Source organism: Giraffa tippelskirchi, chromosome 11 (genome assembly GCF_054371585.1).
Source record: "Giraffa tippelskirchi isolate mGirTip1 chromosome 11, T2T-mGirTip1v1.2.pri, whole genome shotgun sequence".
Classification (NCBI taxonomy): Eukaryota; Metazoa; Chordata; class Mammalia; order Artiodactyla; family Giraffidae; genus Giraffa; species Giraffa tippelskirchi.
In genome coordinates this window covers 52,705,580-52,729,417 of record NC_137285.1, presented here as the reverse complement: position 1 = coordinate 52,729,417, position 23,838 = coordinate 52,705,580, and the positions used below count along the sequence as shown (strand labels likewise).

The following is a 23,838-nucleotide window of genomic DNA, read 5'->3' as shown; positions in this document are numbered from 1 at the left end:
GGTTCTTGATATCAGGGATTTCCTAGAGAGAATGTATTTTGTTTAGAATTTTAGAATGAAATGTGTTTAGAGACTAGAAGAGAGATTGACACCTCAGCTTCTTCTTGGGTGTCTTTAGTGACCTGGGATTCAAACTCAGAAGGTCATACATCTCTCCCATTTTCCAACAGATCATTGTTAGAATAGTGTTCCTATTTGTCCTAGATTTTATCTTCTTGCTTATTCCTAGCTTTCCTTCATGGTGTTAAGTAGGAGAAGTCTCACAATAGACATATGGTGTTGTGTTTTGTAATACACAGATGTGTGGGAAGGGCTCTGAAAGAAATTAACAGTGAACTTATACTTTTTCTTTCCCCTCTTTTATGTAACTTTTTTCGGTGTGCATATTCATGCAAATACCTCTTAGACTGTATGGATAGACATGTTTATACATTTATATTATTTTCATGCTATTTTGCTTTCTCACAAATATTGACTATTTTTCCATTGTTTTCTCTATGATCACATTGAAAGCAGCTTTTTTTGCCCTGTTTTAAATCTCCTCTCCTTTCTTTTTTCCTCGTGAAGTAATGTAATATATTAACAGTAGAAAGAGCACCTGACTTCCCCACCAGCCTTGGGTTCCAGCCCCAGGCATGTTGTCTATCCTCTAACATCTGCTAACAGGAGTAGTAACAACCTCCCTCCCACCGTGACTCTGGGTAATTAATAAAGGCAGTGAAGTTCCATGCATTGCCATGTGTTAGCGAAAAACACTTCAAGATTGTTTTCCTTTCTTCTTGTATTAAACTTACTATTCCTTCACCCATAGCTTAACATTTTCTTTAGTTTGCTTACTTAGTTTGTTGAAGGTACGCTCACTTGCATAAAATTAGAAAAAAAAGGATAGACTCAAGTATTTAATGAGATACATAACATTTTTTATCTTATTCTCTTTTCTTTTTTGTTTCTTAACAGTGAAGCTGCCAGTATTAATGAGCAAACCTTTGGCACTTTGCCTGAGAAATTAAAATTAATTCTCAGGTTTGATTTGGACTTAAACTCAATACTTAACCTCTTAAATTCAGTAATTGAAAATAAGCTTTTCATAGACATACTGGAAAAAAAATACCAGACAATACCAGACTAAAAATCAAGAGAACTGAGTCTAGTCTACATCCACTGTTAAAGAGCTGTGTAATCATGGAAAAATCACTTAAATTTCATATTTCAGTTTTCTCAACTCTCAAATGATCTACATGTACTCTTTATCTTAATTAGTAGTGGTCACAGGATAATAAGATAATGAAAACAAAAAAAAAAAAAAAAATGTGACATCTACAAACCTCTAAATTGGGCAATGGCAAAGAGATTGATTTAACCTTTGAACATTACGTTTTTATTATCTGAAGAATGGGTGTTTCCTTGAAATCCAAATTCTGGCTTTAATTACACTGATACCAGATTTGGCTTCTTATCAGATACCAGCAAGAGACCTAGGGAAAGTATGTGTTTGGTTGAAACAGGCAGCATTCTGATAGAGTTATGAAAAATCTAAAAATTTTTTTTTGACTTGAAAGTTCAGCAATATAGCATTGAAATCAGGGTAGAAATTCATAAAAGTGACACAGAGTGTCAATTGCTTTTAGAGTTGACTGATGCATTTTATTGCTGAATCTGTGATAAAATGTCTACAGAAATAAATTCAAGTGATGTTTCTCGGGACTGAAATGTGAAAAGGAAGGGAGACATCAGAAACAGAAGTAGGGCTATTTGCTTCTGAAGCTGACTCTGTTCTTATATGTAACTGTATTAATGTCATTTAGCAACAAGACCACCTAAAATTATCAGAAGGCTGTAACATGAGCCAGTTTACAATAAAGTGACAGCATGACATTAATTTATTATAAAATTAGGGAACGCAAACCATACAAATATTGTGGACTTAGGATAGTAGAGTAGAAAGAGTCTGGGATTTAGAGACATGCTTGAGCCCAAATCCAGGCTCTTTTCTTGCCTAGCAGCAAGATTGATTACTCTGAGACTCAGTTTTCTTATCTGTGAAATGGGGATGACAGAGGTGCCATGTGACAGCCTCGGTTCCTGTGAATTACTAACGTGAAATGTTTATAACAGTTCCTGACACATAGTAAGTGCTCGATAAACGTTAGTTGTGGATTTTATTTTTTTTTTTTTCTTTTATTGATCAGCTTCTCTAGCCTTAGGGTTTTTTATGTTGTTTTTGTTATTCCCACCCAGGTGAGAATTAGATAAATGGTACTCAACCCATCTGAAACAGTACCTGATGCAAAGCAGATGTTCATCATGCCCATCACCTATTACTAAAATTATCACCATCATCAGTATTATTATTTCCGTCTGCATCCATGTAGCCTGTCTTTCATTTATAATTTAAATGGCTCTGCAGTGCTGTAGTCTGCATTTTTCTTTATGTTTCTAATCCATTTTCATGAGGCAAGAGATATGACCATGGAAACCAATTAGCACTTCCTTAGTTTGCATTATTCAAAAGATGTCGTATTTGTCAGATGGCAAATTAGAGTTTTTAGTCGCTGAAGATACAACCCGTACTTAGAGTACACTTCAATAGCTCCTCAATTTATAGAGAAAAGCCTGCACTCTTCCCTCTTTTAAAATGCAAATCGCATAAAGTTAATATCAGTACACAAAAACCTACCTGCTTAAGAAGTTTGAGAGCTCATTTATCTTTGAAGATAATTTACAGGAATGATTAGGCCTGCAAGGAATTATATTTGACCTGAAAATTTTATATTGGATTTGCCTGTATTTACCAAAGCCACTTTCATCATTATCACCCTGTATTTCTGCTGCTCTGGATGCATTTATATCATCTTTTGCCAAAGAGTGTTCTTTAGAACACCAATATCCCTTCATTTATTAGTATGTGTTCTTTGAGTGAAGGAGTTTTATGTCTAGTAAGTTTGAAATGTTATATTTTAAAAAATGAAGTAGGTGACCTGACTGTAGGACTTCTCAGAGTCTTCATTATCCTCATGTCCTTCAGGGACTCTCAGAGACAGTGTTGCATACAGCTTTTCTGTAATTTAAACCCAAGAAGCTTTCTTCCTGCAACCCCTTATCAAATGTTTATCAGACACTGGGGGTTCCCAGGTGGTGCTAGTGATAAAAAACATACCTGACAATGTAGGAGACGAAAGAGACGTGGGTTCGATCCTTGGGCTGGGAAGATCCGCTGGAGAAGGAGCTGGCAACCCACTCCAGTATTTTTGCCTGGAGAATGCCATGGACAGAGAAGCCTGGCGGGTTACAGTCCATGGGTCATAAAGAATCGGACATGACTTAGCACGCACGCATGCAATATACAAATGGACACTGTGTTCCAAGAAAAACAGCTGCATAGTTCAGGAAAGGCTGATTTGGAACAATATAAACAACCAAGCGTTTCCCAGAGAAATCTATGAGAGACTTGTATATGCATTCATCCACTTTTCCCTGCCGTGAATGTTTCCTCTCATCCATGCCTCTATAGACAGGTCTGTGATCTTCTCCAAATGACCCCTCACTCCTAACACATGCCTTGCACCTCCACACTTCCCGCCCCATCCACATGCGCTTCCCACCCCTGTTTCTCCCATCCCCCACCCCAGTCAGTAAGCATGTCAACCCCATGGCTTTTTACGCCCATGCCATGGCCTATATAGATAACCTGTTTGTGAAATTCATACACACGAATATGTGGAAAGGGAAAAGAAGTGACTTTACATACTCTCTCTTTTATAGTCATTGGCAGATTCTTTTTAAGGTTGCCTAAGTACACACACACTTATTTTCACAATCACCTAAATATTACAGCTGCCCCAAACTGAATTTATGCCTTTTTCAGAAAGTTCTGCCTTTAAGCACTTGTCCTTTCTTGGTTAAACTCAGAACCATTGTGTGCTGTGTGCTCAGTCGCATCAGTCATGTTTGACTCTTTGCGACTCCGTGGGCTATAACTTGCCAGGCTCCTCTGTCCATGGGCTTCTCCAGGCAAGAATCCTGGAGTGGGTCACCATGCCCTCCTCCAGGGAATCTTCCCCACCCAGGGGTCAAACCTGGGTCTCCTATGTCTCCTGCATTGGCAGGCGGGTTCTTTACCCTTAGTGCCACCCGAGAAGCCCCAGAACCATTAGGTACCTTAACTATAGCCACAACTAGGAATCCCAGCATCCATTTTCAGTTCATCTTTTTCTACAATTTTTGTATGATTATGCTATTTTTCTGCCTTAAATTTTGTATTTGTTACTTTCCCCTCCCCCACATGAACATGAATAGAAGTGTGCAAAAACTTCAGCCAAGAGATACAAGATAGTAAGTGCTTTTTCAGCTTCATCTGCAGCCACAAAGATTATCCTTGACACTGATCACCACCTCCTTTGTTGTTTATAGTGATTTATGTGCCCATAACACTTTATAAAGGCAGAGTCAGAGTCCCTGTATTTCTTTGGAAACCCCTTTTCTCAGGGTTTTGAGCTCGGTTTCAAAACTTCAGCTCACAGAGGATCACAGCACTGTCTGTATGTGTAGATGGTGCTCCCAAGGTTCTTCCCCACACTGGTGTCCTGTTATTTTCCCTCCATCTTTTTGTATCCCTTACCTGGGATGGTTTTACCCATCTGAAGTCCCTGCTGCTGCTGCTGCTGCTGCTAAGTCGCTTCAGTCGTGTCCGACTCTGTGTGACCCCATAGACGGCAGCCCACCAGGCTCCACCGTCCCTGGGATTCTCCAGGCAAGAATACTGGAGTGGGTTGCCGTTTCCTTCTCCAGTGCATGAAAGGGAAAAGTGAAAGTGAAGTCGCTCAGTCGTCCGACTCTTAGCGACCCCGTGGACTGTAGCTTACCAGGCTCCTCGGTCCATGGGATTTTCCAGGCAAGAGTACTGGAGTGGGGTGCCATTGCCTTCTCTGTCTGAAGTCCCTAGTATTCTCCATATTCACTCTCCATATTCATTAGTGGACTAATGAGAGGTAGAAGTCTCCAGGAGGGTCAGTGAAAAGGGCTGGTCTTCTTCCCAGGTTCCTCTATGTTCTAAGACCAAATTGGCCATTTTCCTATCATCAGGCTTTTGAAGAAGCGGGTCAGAACTCATTATTCCTGCTGCAGTTAACAAGCTTAATGATCGCTGAAGGTCACTGTTCTTAACTGTGTTCCTAGTGAGATTTGACTTTGCTTTTCCATTTACACACTGTCAGTTTTACTTATAGTATATGGTTGAGCTGTGCTGGAGGTACCATCCTTGCAGAACTATAGACAGTTACCTGCCCCATTACAATGTATTCTCCCAATAGTGTGCTCCAGCCTAGGAATTTCTACCCTAATCCATCAAGTGAAATTCACTAATGTCTATTGTTCTGTGGTATAGCATGGTGCCTCATAGTAACAGTGAGTAACAGTGTGGTTGAATGAAAGTGTTTGCAGTAAGATTTCAGGTATATGAAGAACTGAGTCAGGGAAAGGAAGACAAGCATTAATACAATTTTATCATGGAAGATTATAGGACAACTAGAAAATATGATAAAATATGATAAAAGATTTTAAGAAGGCAAAAGAAAAGGATGAGATCAAAGATAAAAAGATGTAGAATGAGGGAAGAAAGAATGGGCGCACTGATTTTGCTGCACTTAATTTCTTTTAATACCAGGGTAAGCACATGGTTTTTCTTAAGGCTGTATTACAATAGGAGTTGGTGGCTTCTAGCAATGGCCCCAGCCTGTCAGTGACCTATTGGGTCCCTTTAAGCTTATTGGAATTTGGTAGAAAATGTTAGGTAATTAAAGATTCTTTTTACACATTGTCTGGCACTGATGAGTTTATTACATTATGGAACAGTTTACTGTCTTGAATATAAAATAGGTTTATAAATCAATTGAAATCATTGACCCAGGTTTAATTAGACCTGATCTAAGTGCTACTTAGCATGTGTTACAATATGATAAGCAAATAGAATGACCAGTTTTACTTGTAGATACATGTTGTATGCTACTTCTTTCTGATGGTCACACATGCAAATTACACAGTAAACCCATTCCTTTAGAAGTCAGTATAAAATTGATTGCTAAAACCAAATTTAGAGTGCTGTAATAAACTTCGTCAAATCCTCATCCGTCCACTGAAGACCAGACCAGATAACTTGAATTTTATTTTGTTTTAATATCCCTCAACATCGATGCTGCTGCTGCTGCTATGTCACTTCAGTCGTGTCCGACTCTGTGCGACCCCATAGACGGCAGCCCACCAGGCTCCCCAGTCCCTGGGATTCTCCAGGCAAGAACACTGGAGTGGGGTGCCATTGCCTTCTCCACAACATCGATGCAGTCTCTCTAATTCGAAGCAGATTTAAAAGTTTCGATCCTAAACTTAGAAATGGTGTACAGTGGGAATTATTTTTCTCTTATCTAGAATCAAATTGAAGATGTTCCAGGGACTTACACGGTAAGGAGGAGACTGTCTCTTAACAGTTTTGGGGTTTGCTTGTTTGTTGGGCAGACTGCCAACTAAGACTAAATTTCTGAGCTGTGTAGACTTGCTTCTAGTACCAGTAAACATGAATTGCTTGTATGACCCAGTGATATGGCAAAGTACTTTAAGGATTGGCCTGTGATTACAACACTGGGAAGTTAGAATGCCATTACTGTTACCAGAAGGTAATTACTTTGCTTACATTTCTTTATCTGTCTGCTAATGGTAATAATGACACTGAGATGGGCTTAGATTATGGATTTATAGGAGGGACTTTAAGAAAAGATTCCCTTTATAGTTTAATAGGAAAAAAAAAGTGTTTTCTCCCTCTTTTTGCTTTTTCATTCCATCTCTTCTTCCCTTGAACCCCCAGTAGTCCTTGAAACAAATACTTTTCAAGTGATGTTTTCTTTTCCTGCCAAGTTCATCTGAAAAATATATTGCAATAATAAAGGCTGTGTGGAGTCTCCTTATAGGGAAGAAATGGTAAAAAAAAAAAAAAAAAATTATTGTATTTGTTATGAAATTTTCTTATTTTCTCAGATTATTTTTATAAATTCTTTCACTTCAAAGGTGCTTGTTGTTGTTCAGTCACTCAGTTATGTCCAACTCTTTGCAACCCCATAACTGCAGCACACCAGGCTTCCCTGTCCTTCACCATCTCCCAGAGTTTGCGCAAACTCATGTCCATTGAGTTGGTGATGCCATCCAACCATCTCATCCTCTGTTGCCCCCTTCTCCTCCTGCCTTCAGTGTTTCCCAGCATCAGGGTCTTTTCCAATGAGTCAGTTCTTTGCATCAGGTGACCAAAGTATTGGAGCTTTGAGTTTCAGGGCTCAGGTAAATTTGAAAAATGGAAGTATATATTTTCTGGAGAGTGGTTTTCCTTCTTTACATCCTACAGGTGTAGGATGTTCATTCCTCAATGAAAGTTTTACAGACTTTCTACCTGCTGCCTTCCATACAGAGAGATGGAGTCAGAAGGGAAAACTGGTGAATTTCTAAGAGATGAAGATGGTTTCTTTCTGGAACTAATTTTAAGAATGGAATCTTAGGCAATTCTGAAGCTATAGGAGAGGTTGAGAACGTGCAGCAAGCAGAATTTCATAATAGCACATGAGCCACTGGGGAAGCCCCCAAATAAATACAGTACACTCAAATATGTGGTGGTAGTTCATGTTACAGAGAGCCCATTTGTCAGCTTTCTTATGTCTGTGTTGAAGAGACTGTGATAGCCTGTGCAGCTTATACTCAGGAACTTCCAAAGTATAGTGTGAAGATATTTTGTATTGAGTTCTGTTCACCTGAGAACTACCACTGGAAAGAAACTTTGGGGGCCTCTGAAGAGAGCAGTGGAAAGAAGCTTTTCCATCCTTCACGGAACCAAATGAGTCCTTGGTTATGGTTGAGAAAACAAGGAATTCAAAGCAGAAGTATTTGGGAAGCATGCCATGTATCAGAACATTGCAGATTCTATATGGAAGGAGGTGGTGAGGCTTACAAGAAACAATTCACTCAGTGCACAAAGAAGGAACCTCCAAACACAGAGATGTGCGAGAAAGATAATGCTGCTGAAGGAGAGGGCCCAAGCTATGAGAAGACACCTAAGAAAAAAGTTTAAAAAAAGAGGTGGTGGGACTTCCCTGGAAGTCCAGTTGTTAAGACTTCACACTTCCACTGCAGTGGGCACAGGTTCAATCCTTGTTCGAGGAACTAAGATCCCACATGCCTTGAGGCATGGCCCAAAAAAAAAAAAATGTGGAACTATCTCAAAATATCTATTGCTCTGAAGGTCAGGTAGTTCAGAAAGCAAGTTTCCTCCAGGCTTTGAAGTGGGTTAGTGAGAGTTTGACCAAAATTTCACATGATGAAGGATTTTCCAGATAAGGACAATCAACTTACTGACCAAGAAGCTGAAAATAAATGCATTTAAAATTTACCACAATTTCCTTTTTTGGTTTTCAGAAATAATTTTTTTTTAAAAGTTAGGGCCAAAAAAAAAAAAAGTAGGGTCTTCCCTGGTAGTCCAATGGTTAAGACTCCAAGCTCTCAGTACAGGGGGCCCAGGTTTGATCCCTGGTGAGGGAACTAGATGCTGCGTGCAACAAGTAAGGCCTGATATATATATATATATATATATATACACATATATCAGATATAGGCTTCTGGGTTCTACTGTTCTTTGGCAAATCTCAGCACTTCTGATGACTTGTGAGGTGGCTGTGAGCCTTTCACTTGGCCTCTCTGCGCTTCAGTTTCTACAGAGTGAATTGGGTGATTCTTAAGCCTACTTTCTGTTCTAAGCATTCTCTGATTTTATGCAATCCTGATCCTAAGGTCTGAGGAGTTATCTTTGAATAAAAGAGAAAATAGCTGCATCCAAGGCTGTTGAAAGCTACCGAAACTTATTTGGAACACAAACTTCAATTCAGTTCTAAAATATTACAAAAGGATATAGAACAGTCACTCGAATTGAAAATTTTAATTCTGTGACTTAATTTTTACTGTCTTTCTACTTCTGTTAGCCTGTCAGTCTGCCAAATACGAAAGTCCATTTGTTTTCTTATATGGATTTTTTTAATGATATGATAAAGACATTTTAATTACTAATAGATATGCTTTCTTATAATCAGAAATTTTAAAATAATGTTTTAACAGGGAGACATCTGAAGAACAAGTAATTGCTTTCTCGTGTCCTTTATGTTGAAACGCTGATATAGAACATTTGATTTATTCCTGCTGATCTTCAGAATCTATTTAGCATGAATAAAAGCAATATACTGTTTCCATGGGACTTTCCAAGTGGCTTGGTGGTAAAGAATTTGCCTGCTGATGCAGAAGATGCAGATTCAATTCCTGGGTCTGGGAGATACCCTAGAGAAGAAAATGGCAACCCACTCCAGTATTCTTGCCTGGAGAATCCCATGGACAGAGGAGCCTGGCAGGCTGCACTGCAGTCCATGAGGTCCCAAGAGTCAGACACAACTTAGTGACTAAACCACCACCACCACCACAACAAATCCAATAAAATATATATAATTGAAAATTTGAATAGTAAATATTGACCCATCACTAGCATTTAATACTAATTATTTAATTATCAAATCCTCTAATCCTCCATGCCTGTTATCTTTGCAATTTTTTCAGAGTGGCTTAGAATATTTTGATTTTTTGGTGACATTTGCAAACCATTCTTGTAAAGAGTTTTTGCTGTGGGAACATGTCCATTTTTAGTAAAAAAAATATATATATATATATATATTGCTTAACTGTCTTTCAAGGTTGTTTATACTTGGTCTTTAAAATACCTGTATTTTTTGCTTTTGAAAACGTCAGCATTAAGTCGGATTTCCACAGCAATCTACATATAACGTCCTATAATTCCTTTCTTGCTACTATTCTCTTCCTCTTTCAATGGTCTCTGCTTAATTTTGTAGTGCTCTTTTCCTTTCAACATTTTTCTTTCTCTTAAAATTCAAACAAATAAATATAATAACAGAAACTAACAGAAAACCTTAGCAATAGTTTCTCTTTTGTAGGTCTAAACATGAGTAAATTCAGACATGAGTGGCCAGTTGGTTTACCCTATGAATAAGAGTCATTGACTTGGAAATTTCATTGCACCTCCTGCAAGAGCGTTTTACTCTCCAATCTCTGATGAAGTACCACCCCACATTGTTCAGGTAGAACATTTTTCTCTAGCACATGGCATTTCTATGTCAGCATATATTTTAGAAGCACAAGACATGGGATAAATTGACGCTTTGACTCTATCATTACAAATAAATGTTGCCACAAATTAGAATATTTTGTTCACGTGAAAGGGAATAACATTTAGTAATTTGGTTTTGTATTCCCAGATTAAATGGCTATTAATTTGTTATTCATTCATTACCATAGAAAACAGCTATGTCTTTTCTCATTTATTCTCTTTAGTAAATGAACATTCAGTAACATTGGCGTTTTATTGTTGTACAGTTCTGTGAATTTTAACACATATAAAGATTCTTGTAACCATCACCCCGATCAGGATACAGAACTGCTCCATCACCGCAGAGGAACTGCCTTCTGCTGCCCTGATGATTCACACCTCCACCCACACCAGTCTCTCACAACCACGATGTGTGTGCTCCATCACCATAGAGAAATGCTTTCTGAGACAGTCAGTGAATCATAGATTACAGAGCCCTCCTAGACTGGCTTCATTGAGTCAGTCTAATGTCTTTGAAATTCATCAAGGTGTGGGCATATCAAGAATTTTTTTTTAATTGCTGAGTAGTACTCTATGATATGGTTGTACAACTATTTGTTGAACCATTCATATAAAAATATATTTTGGTTGTTTCCAGTGTTGAGTGATTATGAATAGAGTTGCTGAAATATTCATGTGTAGGTATTTCTGTGACCTTAAGTTTTCATTCCTTTAGAGTAAATACATAGGATTGGAGTTTCAGAGTCAGATGTTAAGTGTGTGTTGAACTCTATTAGCAACTGCTGTGCTGTTTTCCCCACCAGCAGTGTTTGAGTGTTTCAGCGGTTCTGCATCCTCACCAGACATTCTAAGATATAGCATGATGTCTCATAATGCTTTTAATTTTCATTTCCCTAATGGCCAGCGATGTTGAACAGTTTTCCACGGGCTCTTTGTTATCTATATATCCTCTCCTGAGACACTCTGTTCACTTTGGGCATTTGTTAGTTACATTGTTCATTTTCTTGCTGTTGAATTTTGAAGGCGCTTGTGTTTTTTCGATGCAAGTTTTTTTTGTCAGAAACATGATTTGTAAATATTTTTCTTGCAGTCCGTAGCTTGCCGTTTTATTCATGTAAAAGTGTCTTTTACAAAACAAAAGTTGTCAGTTCTAGTGAAGTTCAGTTTATCATTTTCTTCTTCTTTAGATCATGCTTTTGGTGTCATATTGAAGAACAATTTGAAAAGCTCAGTTCATGAAGACTTTTCTTCTTTGTCTTCCTTTTAAAGTTTTATATTTTTTGTTTTGCATTGAGGTCAGTAGCCATTATTTTGTTACTTTTGTTTCAGTTGTGAAGTTTTAAGTAATATTTCATTTTTTCCCCCAAGTGAATGTTTGTTCTAGTGCCATTTGTTGAAAGGACTACCTTTTTTCCATTGTACTGACCAACTTTGTCAAAAACAGTTGGCTATATTGCCTCTGTATTCTGTCTCATTTATCAATATATCTGTCCTTTTGTCAGTACCACAGTTTTGGTTACTATAGATTTCCAATAAATCTTAAAAATCAGTTGATTTAATTTCTCCATTGTTGTTCTTCCTGTAAATTATGTGGGCCATTCTATTTACTTTGCCTTTCTTTATAATTTTTTGAATGAACTTGTCAATATATATAAAAAATCCTTGCTGGGATTTTAATTGGTATTGCCTTAAAGCTATAGATCAATTTAGGAAGAATTGGCATCTTTATAAATTTGTTCCAATATATGAACACAGTATGTCTCACCATTTATTTAGAACTTTTTAAATTTCTTACATCAACATCTGTCATTTTCAGCATATAGATATTGTATATTTTTGTTAGATCAATACCTAAGGATAGATTTGTTTTGGACTTACTATAAACGATTAATATATTTTTTTAAAAAATTTCAGTTCCTAGTTGTTAATTGCTGTTATTGTATGCTGATTTTGTATCTTGTGAAACTTCCTAGTTTCAATATCTTCTGTTTTCAAAACTTTCATAGCATTATTCATACCTGTCCTTCAAGTTTGTCACCCAGGTGACAGTCTGGGACCAGGGGGTAGTGTAGTCCATAGATTATTTCTCAGAATACCTGACACATGATTTAGATCCATGCAGGCACAGCTTGAGGTAAGCCCAGAAGTTCATGAAAAACATTAAGATGTACCTAAGCTCCTTCCTCTCTACACTCTCTCTGGCACATTCCTGTGGCTTCCCTGAAAGGGAAGGATCAAAAGATTCTTTATCCAGAAAGCTGGGGTTTGATTTTCACTTCTCTGCCATTTCACCCTCTTTTGAGGCTAAGACATAGGGGACAACAGAAAGAGATAGAAAGTAAAGGACATTCACCGCATCCCCTTGGGATCACAGTTCCAATCAGAGAGGAAACCTTCCTTTCCTCACCATTTTAGGCTCCTGCACTTCCTAGCTGTCATTTCTGTTGCTGCCACCACGGGATTGTTTGGGGGTTAAGATCCAAGAGAGTAGAGACAGGAAAAGTGATTTCATCACTCCTCTGAATTTTAGGAGACCTCTTTTCTGTTCTTTGAGCCAGACTAGAGAGCTTCTCCTGGAGCTTTCTTTGTGTACGCCATGACCATCTCTGGGCTCGGGGCTGTGTTAAGTCTAGATCATGAGATATGATAGGGAAAAAGATGGTAAATTAATTTCTGGGTCAGTGGTATTTAAAATTCTGACCTTCTCCCCCAGTGTGCCTGGAACTGTTTACTTTGAGTCCTCAAATAGCTGCTCTGTGCAGTCTGTCCGGGTTTTATACCTTCATCCAGTGGGTACAAAAGCATGGTGTGTGCTTCTTCTGTCTTACTTGCAACATATTATCTATCAAAGAGCAGATGATGGTGACTTGTCAACTTGAATGTAGCTTTGGCTGCCTGGGAATCTGACAAAGATATTTACAAGATGCCAAGGTGTTGTCTCACCTTGCTGATGAGGTATTTATTGCATTTAAAGAGATGGCGATTTCTAAAATTTAAAGAAATAGTTTATGCTTTATATCTAGCATTGAATCAAGTTTCCAAATACTAGCTGTATGTTGAGATATATATATATATATATATATATATATATATATATATATACATATATTTTATTAGAGTCATGAGGAGAGAACTATTTCTTCAGCTTATTTGTACTGAGGCAGTTATTCATATTTGGATAGTACTGTTTTCATCAGTAAAGAGGAATTTACAAGCCAAATAGTCTGAAAAACTGATAGTCAACGTATCTATGATGTGCTCTTGGAACTTTGTGGCCCAGATAAGTATAACAGTTGTACTCATTGCCATACATGAAAGCAATTTTGGGGGCCATGCTGTATGGTTTGCGGGACCTCAGTTCCCTGACCAGAGATAGAACCAGTCCCAACAATGATGGTGTCAAGTCCTAACCACCGGACTTCCAGGGAATTCCCACAAAAGCATTTTTATATTTAAACTTAAGATCTTTTACTTTGGGACACATAAATCTTTTGAGATACGTATGATGGTTTACTACCTTCATATTTTATAGCTCATAAATCTTAATAGAGGCTGAATTGCCCACTCATGATAGATCACATAGTTGTTTAAAGAGCCAACATTGTAACCAAGGACTCTGTCACTCAAAAATCACTGTGCTTTTCACTAATATCATCCTCAATCATTTACTGGTGTGTGATGACATGGATCAGTTTAAACCAAAAATACTGAGCTGTCCGTAACCCTGGATAGGTTTTGAAAGACAGTCTACACTTCAAACTCTCTGGGGAGACATTGGTCAATATCTAAGGAATTTTGGCAGAGAAAATAAAATAGTGAAAGCAGGTCTTTAAGAAGAAAGCCTGACATGAACACGAGGGAAGAAAAAGATTCTGGAAGATGGGAAGTAGGTCCTTCAAGTGCAATGAAAGAAATTTGACGAAGCTCATTAAGATGTTGCCACTGGAAGGGACAAAAAAAGGGGTTTATTCTAGGGGAAGAATCAGTAGGGTGTAGTGACTTGTTGGATGGTAGGGACAAAGCACTGGTAGAAATGGAATATTCTGTGGTTTTGGCCTTTGGAGAATGATACACTACTGATGTGAGTTGGGGTTTGGGGAAAGGGTGAGTTAGACTGCGAGCTTATAGGATATAAACTTCTATCAGGACAGAAGGAATTTGGAGTTCTAGAACAGGAAACCAAGTAAGAATAGGACCTACAGAATTGTGGTGGATCCTCAAAGGTAGGATAATCGCATCCCATAATAATGGATGAAATTTCTGGAGATAAGCTTATAATGAGAAAAGAGAAGAAAACTCAACTTTAAAGTGTGTAAGCTATGATACTAAGAATTACTGAAAAGTTTTAAGTATTAGCTTGTAAATGTTATATGGCTTCTGAAATGTGGGAAGTTCAGCCAGAAGAGAGGTGTGTTTAGTCATACATACTTAAGTAGAATCATCACTGCTCTGAAGCCTGATGCATTCTTTAGGAAGATAGTCTGAGTCCGCTCACTCACTGACCCCATTGGTTTACTTACGGCCTTTGCTTGTTTTTCTGTCCAGGTGAGGTTTCCATTGCCCAGTTGTACGTCCAGCTGCATTAAATGCAGGCATGTCTCCCAGATGATGATTCCTGTGCTTAGTCCCAAGACTGCTTTATAATCACGGAGATTGACAGTGCTAATGATGGTTTTCCCCTGGATGTTTACAGAGTCATTTGTATCTCTGTGGCATTTCCAAAATAGAGGAGTTATTTGCATGTTGCTGTTTAATATTTCCATAGTATTTTTCTTTTTCCTTTTTGCTCTACTAAGGATGGTACGATAGGTGATAAAGAAGTTTAGAGGAAAAATGTCATTAAATTGTCTTTTGTTAGAAAACTGTTTCACACTCCTTTTCCTTTAGTCTTCTAAAATGTTTATATGCTTCAGTATGTGAGGTTGAATATTTCATTAGGGAGCATTAGGGGAGTTATTTTAAAGGGAGGTTTTAAAGAATGTTAATGCATTAAGCATGAAAACCTAAGTGATAAGCAAGTATAGATTTGCTTTGCGAAAATTTCCCCTTCTCTGTCTTCTATCTTGTTGCCGTGGTTAAATATTTAAGTGTATCTGCTGAGGGAAATAGGAACTTGATGTTGTGATTGAAATAATGTAGCTGCCATGAACTATTCATCTTTTACTTCTCTTACAGCTCTCTGCATTAAGCAGTGGTAATGACCTGGCAAGAGGCTGAAATGACATAGTTTTTTTTTTTCTTCATATAGATTGAGATATTTATTGCTGAATCTTGTTCTTATGACCATATAAATTGCTAGGCAAGTATATGAAGATTGCTTTTGTTTCTTAGTTCAGTGAAATTTGTATCTTTGTGAAAATGCCAAGATGCAGTGTGATAATGGCAGTAAAATATATATAGATACATTGAATACTGGCTTCCATGGTGGCTCAGACTGTAAAGAATCCACCTGCAATGCAGGAGACCTGGGTTTGATCCCTGGGGCAGGAAGATGCACTGGATAAGGAAGTGGCTGCCCACTCCAATATTCTTGTCTAGGAAATCTCATGGACAAAGGAGCCTGGTGGGCTACAGTCCATGGGGTTGCAAAAAGAGTCGGACGTGACTGAATGACTAACCCGTAGTATAAGAAAAACTAATCCTTGTATTTGGCTTGAAGTGTTACGTTACTTTCTAGGTTTGGTATGCATTTTGTTTGCTTCATTTGTTTGGAGGAAATGTTGGAAGGGAAGGTGGAGAGTGAGGAGGAGAGGCTAGGATTTGCCTGAGATTTTCCCTAAGGCTGTATCAACCCATGATAGCCTATAATGAGATCATATGATGGAATTCCAGCCACTTCAGGGCAAGACACTCTAGTGCTGATATAATAGCTCTCAACTGGCAATTATTTGTTTTGTAGTAACAGAAACTGAAACTCAGAGAGCTAAGTGATAATGTTGTATGTCACATAGCTAATGAGCAACTGAGCTGGAAAGAGGTCTTTGGTTTCTTGACTCCTAGCCTAGAATATGTAGGTTCTTCAATGTACCTCTCATGCAGCGTAAATTTCCATTAGATAAAATTCAGTAGAATTTTCATGATGAATAATGGTTAAGTAATTATTAGAGGGGCTTCCTTGGTGGCTCAGATGGTAAAGTATCCTCCTGCAGTGCAGGAGACCTGGGTTCAATCCCTGGGTCGGAAGATCCCCTGGAGGAGGGCATGGCAACCCACTCCAGTATTTTTGCCTGGAAAATCCCATGGACAGAGGAGCCTGGGAGGCTATGGTCCATAGGGTAGCAAGGAGTTGGACACGACTGAAGCAACTTAGCATGCACACATGCCCACAATTATTAGTAGCCTCCTAAACCTAATGAGTGATAGATTGAAAGCATCATTAATCACTTAAGAATGAATATTTTCTAATTTGTTTTGAAATCACATATGAAACAGCCTTTGGAAATGCATCATTAATCACTTACGAATGAATATTTTAAAATTTTTTTTTATATCGCTTTTGAAACAGCCTTTGGAAACATGAGATAGGTATTTCGATTGTGATTTGCCTGATTGAAGAGAAGTGTTGAATATCCATGCTCTGTGGGTAGTAAATTGTTACAGGATAAATAGAAAACTGCCTCTACTTTTCACATTGCAGTTCGCTGACAGGATGACCCTTGCTTTTGGGTATCTTGGGTTCAGCTCTTCAGTTTATCACCTAGATTCGCCACTCTGTCGCCCATAAATCTTGGATGAAGAAGCATGCTTTAGGGTACTCAGAGATTCTTAGCCAAAATGAAAAAAAAGTTTCAGAATCCCTCAAGAATTCCTTAATCTAAAATGACATAGAAACACAGCGAACAAATGCCATGGGGAAGCATGGCACCAATAGACTAGCTCAACATAGGGTTGCCATGAACATTCAATTTGTAAAAAGCTAACACAATAACTGTGATGCTCCGAAAGAGCAAAGAGCAATAAAACAAAGCATGGTAAAACAAGATATGCCTGTATTTAAAAAGTAGACAGATACTTTTTTAAAGGGACTAAATATAGCTACAGTTTGGAAGCTTATTCCCATAATCCCATGGTGTGTTGCTTCTTCACCTAACTTTAGCACTTTGAAAGGTTCAGTTGCATTGTAATTGGTATGAACTTGTATTCTTTTGCAGTACTAGGAATGTAAACTTTATAATGTCATCTGTCATTATGAAGTCTTTGTATCTCTAATGAGCACTTAGACACTCTTGAGATGCATGTGGCAAGAAATCCTATAATATTTTAATACAGTCTTTGATGCCCATTTTAGTAAAATTCTGAATTGAATTCAGTTCTTTTCAGAAATTTTTACTAAAATAGGCATCAAAGACTGTATTAAAAGATTGTAGTATTTCTTGCTACAGGCATGGAGAAGGAAATGGCAACCCATTCCAGTATTCTTGCCTGGGAAATCCATGGACAGAGGAGCCTGGAGGGCTACAGTCCATAGGGTCACAAAAGAGTGGGACAGGACTTAGTGACTAAACAACAACAAAGACATTAATGACAATAGCAATTTTGTTGCTACTGGGATGAAGAGGAGAGGGAGAAGGAAGAAGCACTTATCTTGTGTAAGTCATCATGCTGAGAACTTTACATAAATCATGTAGTAGTCCTTATAATAAAATTATCATCTCCATTTTACAGAGTTTCACATGGTTAAGTTCCTTGTCCAAGGTCATGAAGCTGGCGGATAACTCAAAGTCCTGAATTCAGACTTTTACCTATTATTGCAAATATTGGTTTGTTACTCAGTGCTGGGAATGAGGCTGTAAGAAGTCTGGCCTCTCTTTCAAATCATTATGACATTATTTAGTTTAATTCAGTGAAAAAATTCAGTAAGTTATACACAAGCTTTGTATACCTAGAAATTAAGCAGTTTGCTTAAGCAAAATTTTTAAACAATGCCTATGGGAAGAAAAAGGTGTCTTTAAGTGTGTCTTTATTGATTATCAAATTGTGGGGAGGAGGAGTGTGCAGATTTCCAGAAAAAACTATGAGTAGTACCAGGGATTTTATTAAATTCTTTATTTAACTATCAGATACTAAATAATTAGAGATATGTCACATTCATGATTTATAAGTTATTATATAATTTTCAAGTGGGAAAATGGTATAATTAATTGTTAAAATTATCTCAGAATTGGAGTTTAAATAGTTTTTTTATAATATCATAGATGATACTGTCATCTGAATACACATCTTCTCTATAATAAATACTTAAATTTTCTATGTTAATTAAAATAATTGAGTTAATATGATTTACACTGATTTAAAAATCACCAAGAAGCATTTTATTTTGCATTTAATAAGAACCTCAATACACTATTTAAGTAAATCACTTTTATTTTTCTATGTACATAATCTTTATTTTATTACATTGTTACATTCCCTATGTATAGGTCTCTAGAATTTTTCTAATTTGGTTTTCTTAGAAGCATAATTCAAAAGATGTGTTTAAATTTGTACTCTATATATTTTGAGAAAAACTTTTTATGATCTGGTAAAAATTGGATTTCCTCTTCATGTAACTTATTCATTATTTTAATGAGCATTTTAGTAAACTATCTATACTAATCTCCCTATTCCTCTTCTGACACCTCTAATAATAAAATAGTGACATTTTGAAGGAATTGGTTGAAAGATACCATTTATATTCAGATTAAAATTTAAAATATAATTTTAAAATGACTAAATAAAGAAAATGAAGGATTATGTTAACTAACATTAGTCAGTTAGCCTTAGAGAGAAGCCACAGCCACACCCCACCAATGGATGACTTAATTGCCTATCTTCCAAATAAGTTGAAAGGGAAGAGCATCATTATGTCTTACAGTGTTTCCATAACATGATGCCATCATTTATTCTGTATATTTTATTGCCAGAAAATAAATTTGAGACTCTTTAAGGATTATTGTTATTAACTTTATTTTTGTTTTCATTATTGATGTAACCATAAAATTTGTGTAGCAGTGATTATGATGAAAATCTTAATATAAAATTATCATTCTCATTAAGTAGAGAAGACTACTTTAAGTCAACAGACTTAAACAGCATACAAACCTTGGTTTTTGGTTTTGCTACTTTGTTTCCATGAATGAGTCTATCTTCTTGAGTCTCAGTTTCTTTATCTGAAAAAGTAATGGTTATCTTAAATGACTTCAGTGGTTAATTTCTGCTCTGTATATACTATAATTTTCTGATGTTTGCTGGGAGAGAATCTTTCTTAACTGGTCTCTGAGAAAGAAAAACAACATTAGGAAAAAGGCATAAAATCAGAGTTTATAGCCAATGGCTGGGTCATAGAGGAATAAAGGTTATTTTTACTCTTTTCTGTCTTATTCAGATACAGTGTCTGTAATAGATGTAGACAGTATCCCATGAGGTTGGTACAGAGGAGACATGACTGATGCTGCTGTAGGGACACGGGGTTACCAAATGGAGCATGAATCCATAGTCTTGGCTACTCCTGAGAGCCTTGAGGTGATTTTACCTTCATAAGGTAGCTTTTGACAGTCCATGCACTTACCATGCTTAATTTTCTTTGGAAATTAAAAACAACACCAACTTGATGTACAGGTTTCAATGTATAAAAAGCAGATTTTTTCATTACAACCGATGCAGGTAAAAGCAGTGCTAGTGGTTTTCAGAAACAAACATGTTTGGATATACTTTCTGGAGAGAGAAGAGTCTTACCTTTCACTCATTTCATTTATTTTTGGTTGCAGAACCTCAGATGGTGGCAAAGTTGTTGGCACCATAGAAGTCAGTGTCGTGAAGATGGGGGAGATTGAGGACGGGGAAGCCGACAGCATCACGACGGATGTGCAGGGACAAAAGGTAGGGACCCAGTCAGCTCACTGCACAAATTAAATTAGAAACGATCAGCTCTGCCAGCTGCCTGGATCACCATCACCTCTGTGGGGTATGAAATCTCATTATTCAAAAGCTAAATGAGAACCCAGCTTTGGAATGGGAGTACCTTAAGTGTGTCTCATCCTCACAACCCAAACGGCCTGTTTGCATGAAACTATGCAAAGCCACGCACCATTCAAAACACCTTTCTCTTCGCAGCTGTCTCTCTGTGTTGACACAGCCTCTTCTCAGTTAGAACAAAAGTATTGATCACTGTTATATTCTGCAGTAATTAGCCCAATGTGAGATGCACAGAACATTCTGGGAGGCCTATTGCCAAAAGTAACCACTTCTCTGCTCTCAAAATTCTCTTTGGAAAGCGATCTAGTTTGAGTTTGGGTTTTGTTTTCATGTGAAGGAGGACAGCTGGAACAACTTTGTGCCTTAGGAAATTATGGAGAAAGAAGCAGGAAGTGGTAAATGGGCTGGGTGGTGGGAGCGGGGGTGGGGGGTGGGGGATGGGGGGATTGGGGGGGTTGAGGGACTCTGGAGGGGGAGAGGCAGCACCAGCTCCCTTGAAGTCCAGAATAAAAGCTCCAATATTGTCAGTATCCAGGATTTTTATTTCCTTTCTACTTTATTTTCTTTAAAGAGAGAGACAAAACTGTTAGTCTAAAGTCCTGATTTAGGAAGGGAGTTGCCTGTCTCACCAAGGGACAGGGATAGATTTATAAACTAATAGTTTTTTTCCCCCCCTCAGGGAAATGAATTTGTTTATATATTAGAATGTCTGCCTTTTCATAAATGAGCATTTTTAATAACATGATCCATTGCGACCTAGTTTCTGGCTTAGGGTCCCTTATCTGGGAGCATGTTTTAATTTTGGGTACTGAGGAAACATCTGTAAGGGAGACAGACAGTACTTATCTAGCACTTAACAAATCGTTAACATTGCAAAACAAAAAACAAAAAAACTGACTTTCAAAAAAAATGTTGTTCTTAGTCTGCATAGGCTAGGGTCTTACCACTTCCCCAAGCCTTGTCCTTCTCCTTGTTCCCTACTCTCCCTCAGAATGTATTCCAGGGCACGGACATATTTCAGTGAGGTCCAGTGTTTGAATCAGGTTGCTGGCAAATGGCAGGGCCGTGTTGAAGTTATGCAGCAAATCGTCTTAAGATTTCTGTCTTAGGGCTAGGGTCTGTCATTCAACCCTTGTTAACTCTGGAGTTCTGGGTAAGACTCCTATAGTCACCACCACATGGATGCATGTGTGTGTCAAGATTAGAGAGGGAGGATTTGTAGGTTAAGAAGGTGGGGAGGGTGTGGGGAAGACAGGATGAAATAAGGCAGAAATAGGCAGATAACTGTGCCTGAACCCATGGAGACCAGGAGCTAAAACACTTCCCATTTCAAAGTAAGCCTGCTTTCCATTTTCCTAACCTATTACCAGCCACCTCTATTTTTTCCCAAAGCTGGCTCACCCCTTGACTCCTTTACAATGTTGCTATTATGGGATAGCACAAATTGAGTCATGTTCTTTTCATAAATGGAGAACTTGATACTCAGGAATATGCCCCACTGAAGTCGTACACAATGTTTCTGATTTAATAATGTGAACTTAAAAAAATGAGTTAATCGAGCTCTTCTAGAAATAGGTGGCAGTGTCAGCAGGTACCATGGAGTTGTCATAAGTGGGCTAAATGCTAACCACATCAAGCATTGTTGGTTTTAGCTTTATCCTATCTGCATTCTTGACCTTTTGCAAAGTTTTTTTATAAAGTTACTATAAACCCTGTTGACAATCCCTAGGAACAGTCGTGAAGAGTATGTCATAAGATCCACTCTGCATGATATTTAGAAGAGTTATGTGGAAAGAACTTTATCTCAGTCTTTTTCAAAGTGTGGTCAGAATCATCACGGTGTTTGTTAGAAATTCAAATATGAGGACCTTTTTGCAGACTTGCTAAATCAAAATCTCTATGAAATGTATTAACATGGTCTATTACTAATAGTGATTTAAATCTTGAAGTTAGTCAATGGCTGAAATATATGAAAAGACAAAGTAACTGAGATTGAGTTTATCCTAAAACCACATCCCTCTCACTGGTTTGCACAAATGCAGGAGAAGAAATGGAACAACTCTTTGCACCATAGTCATGTACTGAGTGGCACATGTTATCCCTTATATATATATAGTGAGCAGATAAAAAATTAGTACCTATATGAACCTGCTTGGGCTGCCATAATGAAATACCATACACAGACTAAATGACTTGAACAATGGAAATGTATTTCTCACAGTTCTGAAATGCTACTGAGTCCCGGATCACAGTGCCAGATGATTCAGTTCCTGGTGAATCCTCTCTTCCTGGCTTGCAGATCTCTTGCTGTGTCCTCACAAGGCTTTTCCATGGCACACATGCATAGAGGGAAAGAGGGAACTCTGGTGTCTCCTCCTCTTCTTGTTAAGGACACAAGCTGTAGCATTAAGGTCCTACTCTTGTGGCCTCATTTAACCAATTCCACAAAGTTCTTATCTCCAAATACAGTGACATGAAGCATTGGGACTTCAACATATGAATTCCAAGGAATGTGATTCATAATAGTACCTCTGATGTAAAATACTACATTTTAATCTTGAATCTTATCCAACAACCAGAACATGGACTACAATTATAAATGAAAATCCAAACTCTTTCCTCTCACATACGTTTCCTTGTTTCCTAAAACCATATTATTATTATTTTTTTTTAAATCAAAGGAAGACTGTGCATAGGGCCCTTCACCATATTATACTGGTTCAAACTTCTATTTGATACATAAAAACACAGAAATAGATCACAAAGTATGAAAATGACTGAACAATAGAAAGAAAAATTCACAAAAGAAGTACTAACAATGTCCTTTTACAAAGCTAACATGTAAGGTGAAAAACATTAAGTTTTTAAAAATTTTTTTTTTTTAATTTTGGGTTATGTTTCAATCCTTGGTTCCTCTCATGCTTATAATCAATATGGCAGTAAATCCCGTTCATTTTGACTTCTAAATAAATTCAGAATCTGACAACTTGTGACCCCTTAAGGCACTGTGACCTACATTGTCTGTCACCTAGATTTTTGCAGTACAGTAAGTCCTCTACATATAAACAAGTTCCATTCTGAGAACACGTTCATATGTCCAATTTTTCATACATCCAACAAAGTTAGCCTAGGTACCCAACTAATACAATCGGCTATGTAGTAATATACTGTAATCAGCTTATAATACTTTATACACAAATAATACATAAGAAACAAACACGAACATAAAATAAGGAAAACATTTTTAATCCTACAATATAGTACCTTGGAAAATGTCATAGTACAGTACAATGGCTGGCATAGGAGGCCCTGCATCAAGTGAACAGGCAAGAAGAGTTACTGGAGGAGCAAGAGGAGGTGGGAGATGGTAGAGCTGAAGGATCATCAGCAATAGGAGACGGAGGGCAAGCTGCAGTTTCACTCATGCTTATGTTGATGAAATGCATGTTTGCATCTTTGAAAATTCACAACTTGAAGGTTCATAGGTAGGGGACTTACTGTAGTCTCTTGCATGTCTCCCTGATTCCCTCCAGCCTCCTTCCCTGCCATCCTCACCACTATCATAGTCTGTTCTCAGCAGAGCACTTCCTAAAATGTAATACAGAATGTGTCATTCCTCAGATGGCCTCTCATCTCCCTGAAGACTGACTGAACTACAAGGGAAGCCCCAATAAATCCAAATCCTCACTTAA

The 23,838-nt window shown here is 37.7% G+C and overlaps 1 protein-coding gene across 50 annotated transcripts in view; it reads left to right on the top strand.

The window, feature by feature from the left end:
- The window catches only part of INPP4B (inositol polyphosphate-4-phosphatase type II B), an 802,877-nt gene that overhangs the window by 547,669 nt on the left and 231,370 nt on the right, over positions 1 to 23,838 (top strand). For all 50 annotated transcript variants that reach the window (XM_081543596.1, XM_081543565.1, XM_081543580.1 and 47 more), the window contains one exon: positions 19,939 to 20,050. In XM_081543596.1, coding sequence (XP_081399722.1) covers positions 19,939 to 20,050 — 112 coding nt within the window. The remainder of the gene's footprint in view (positions 1 to 19,938; positions 20,051 to 23,838) is intronic.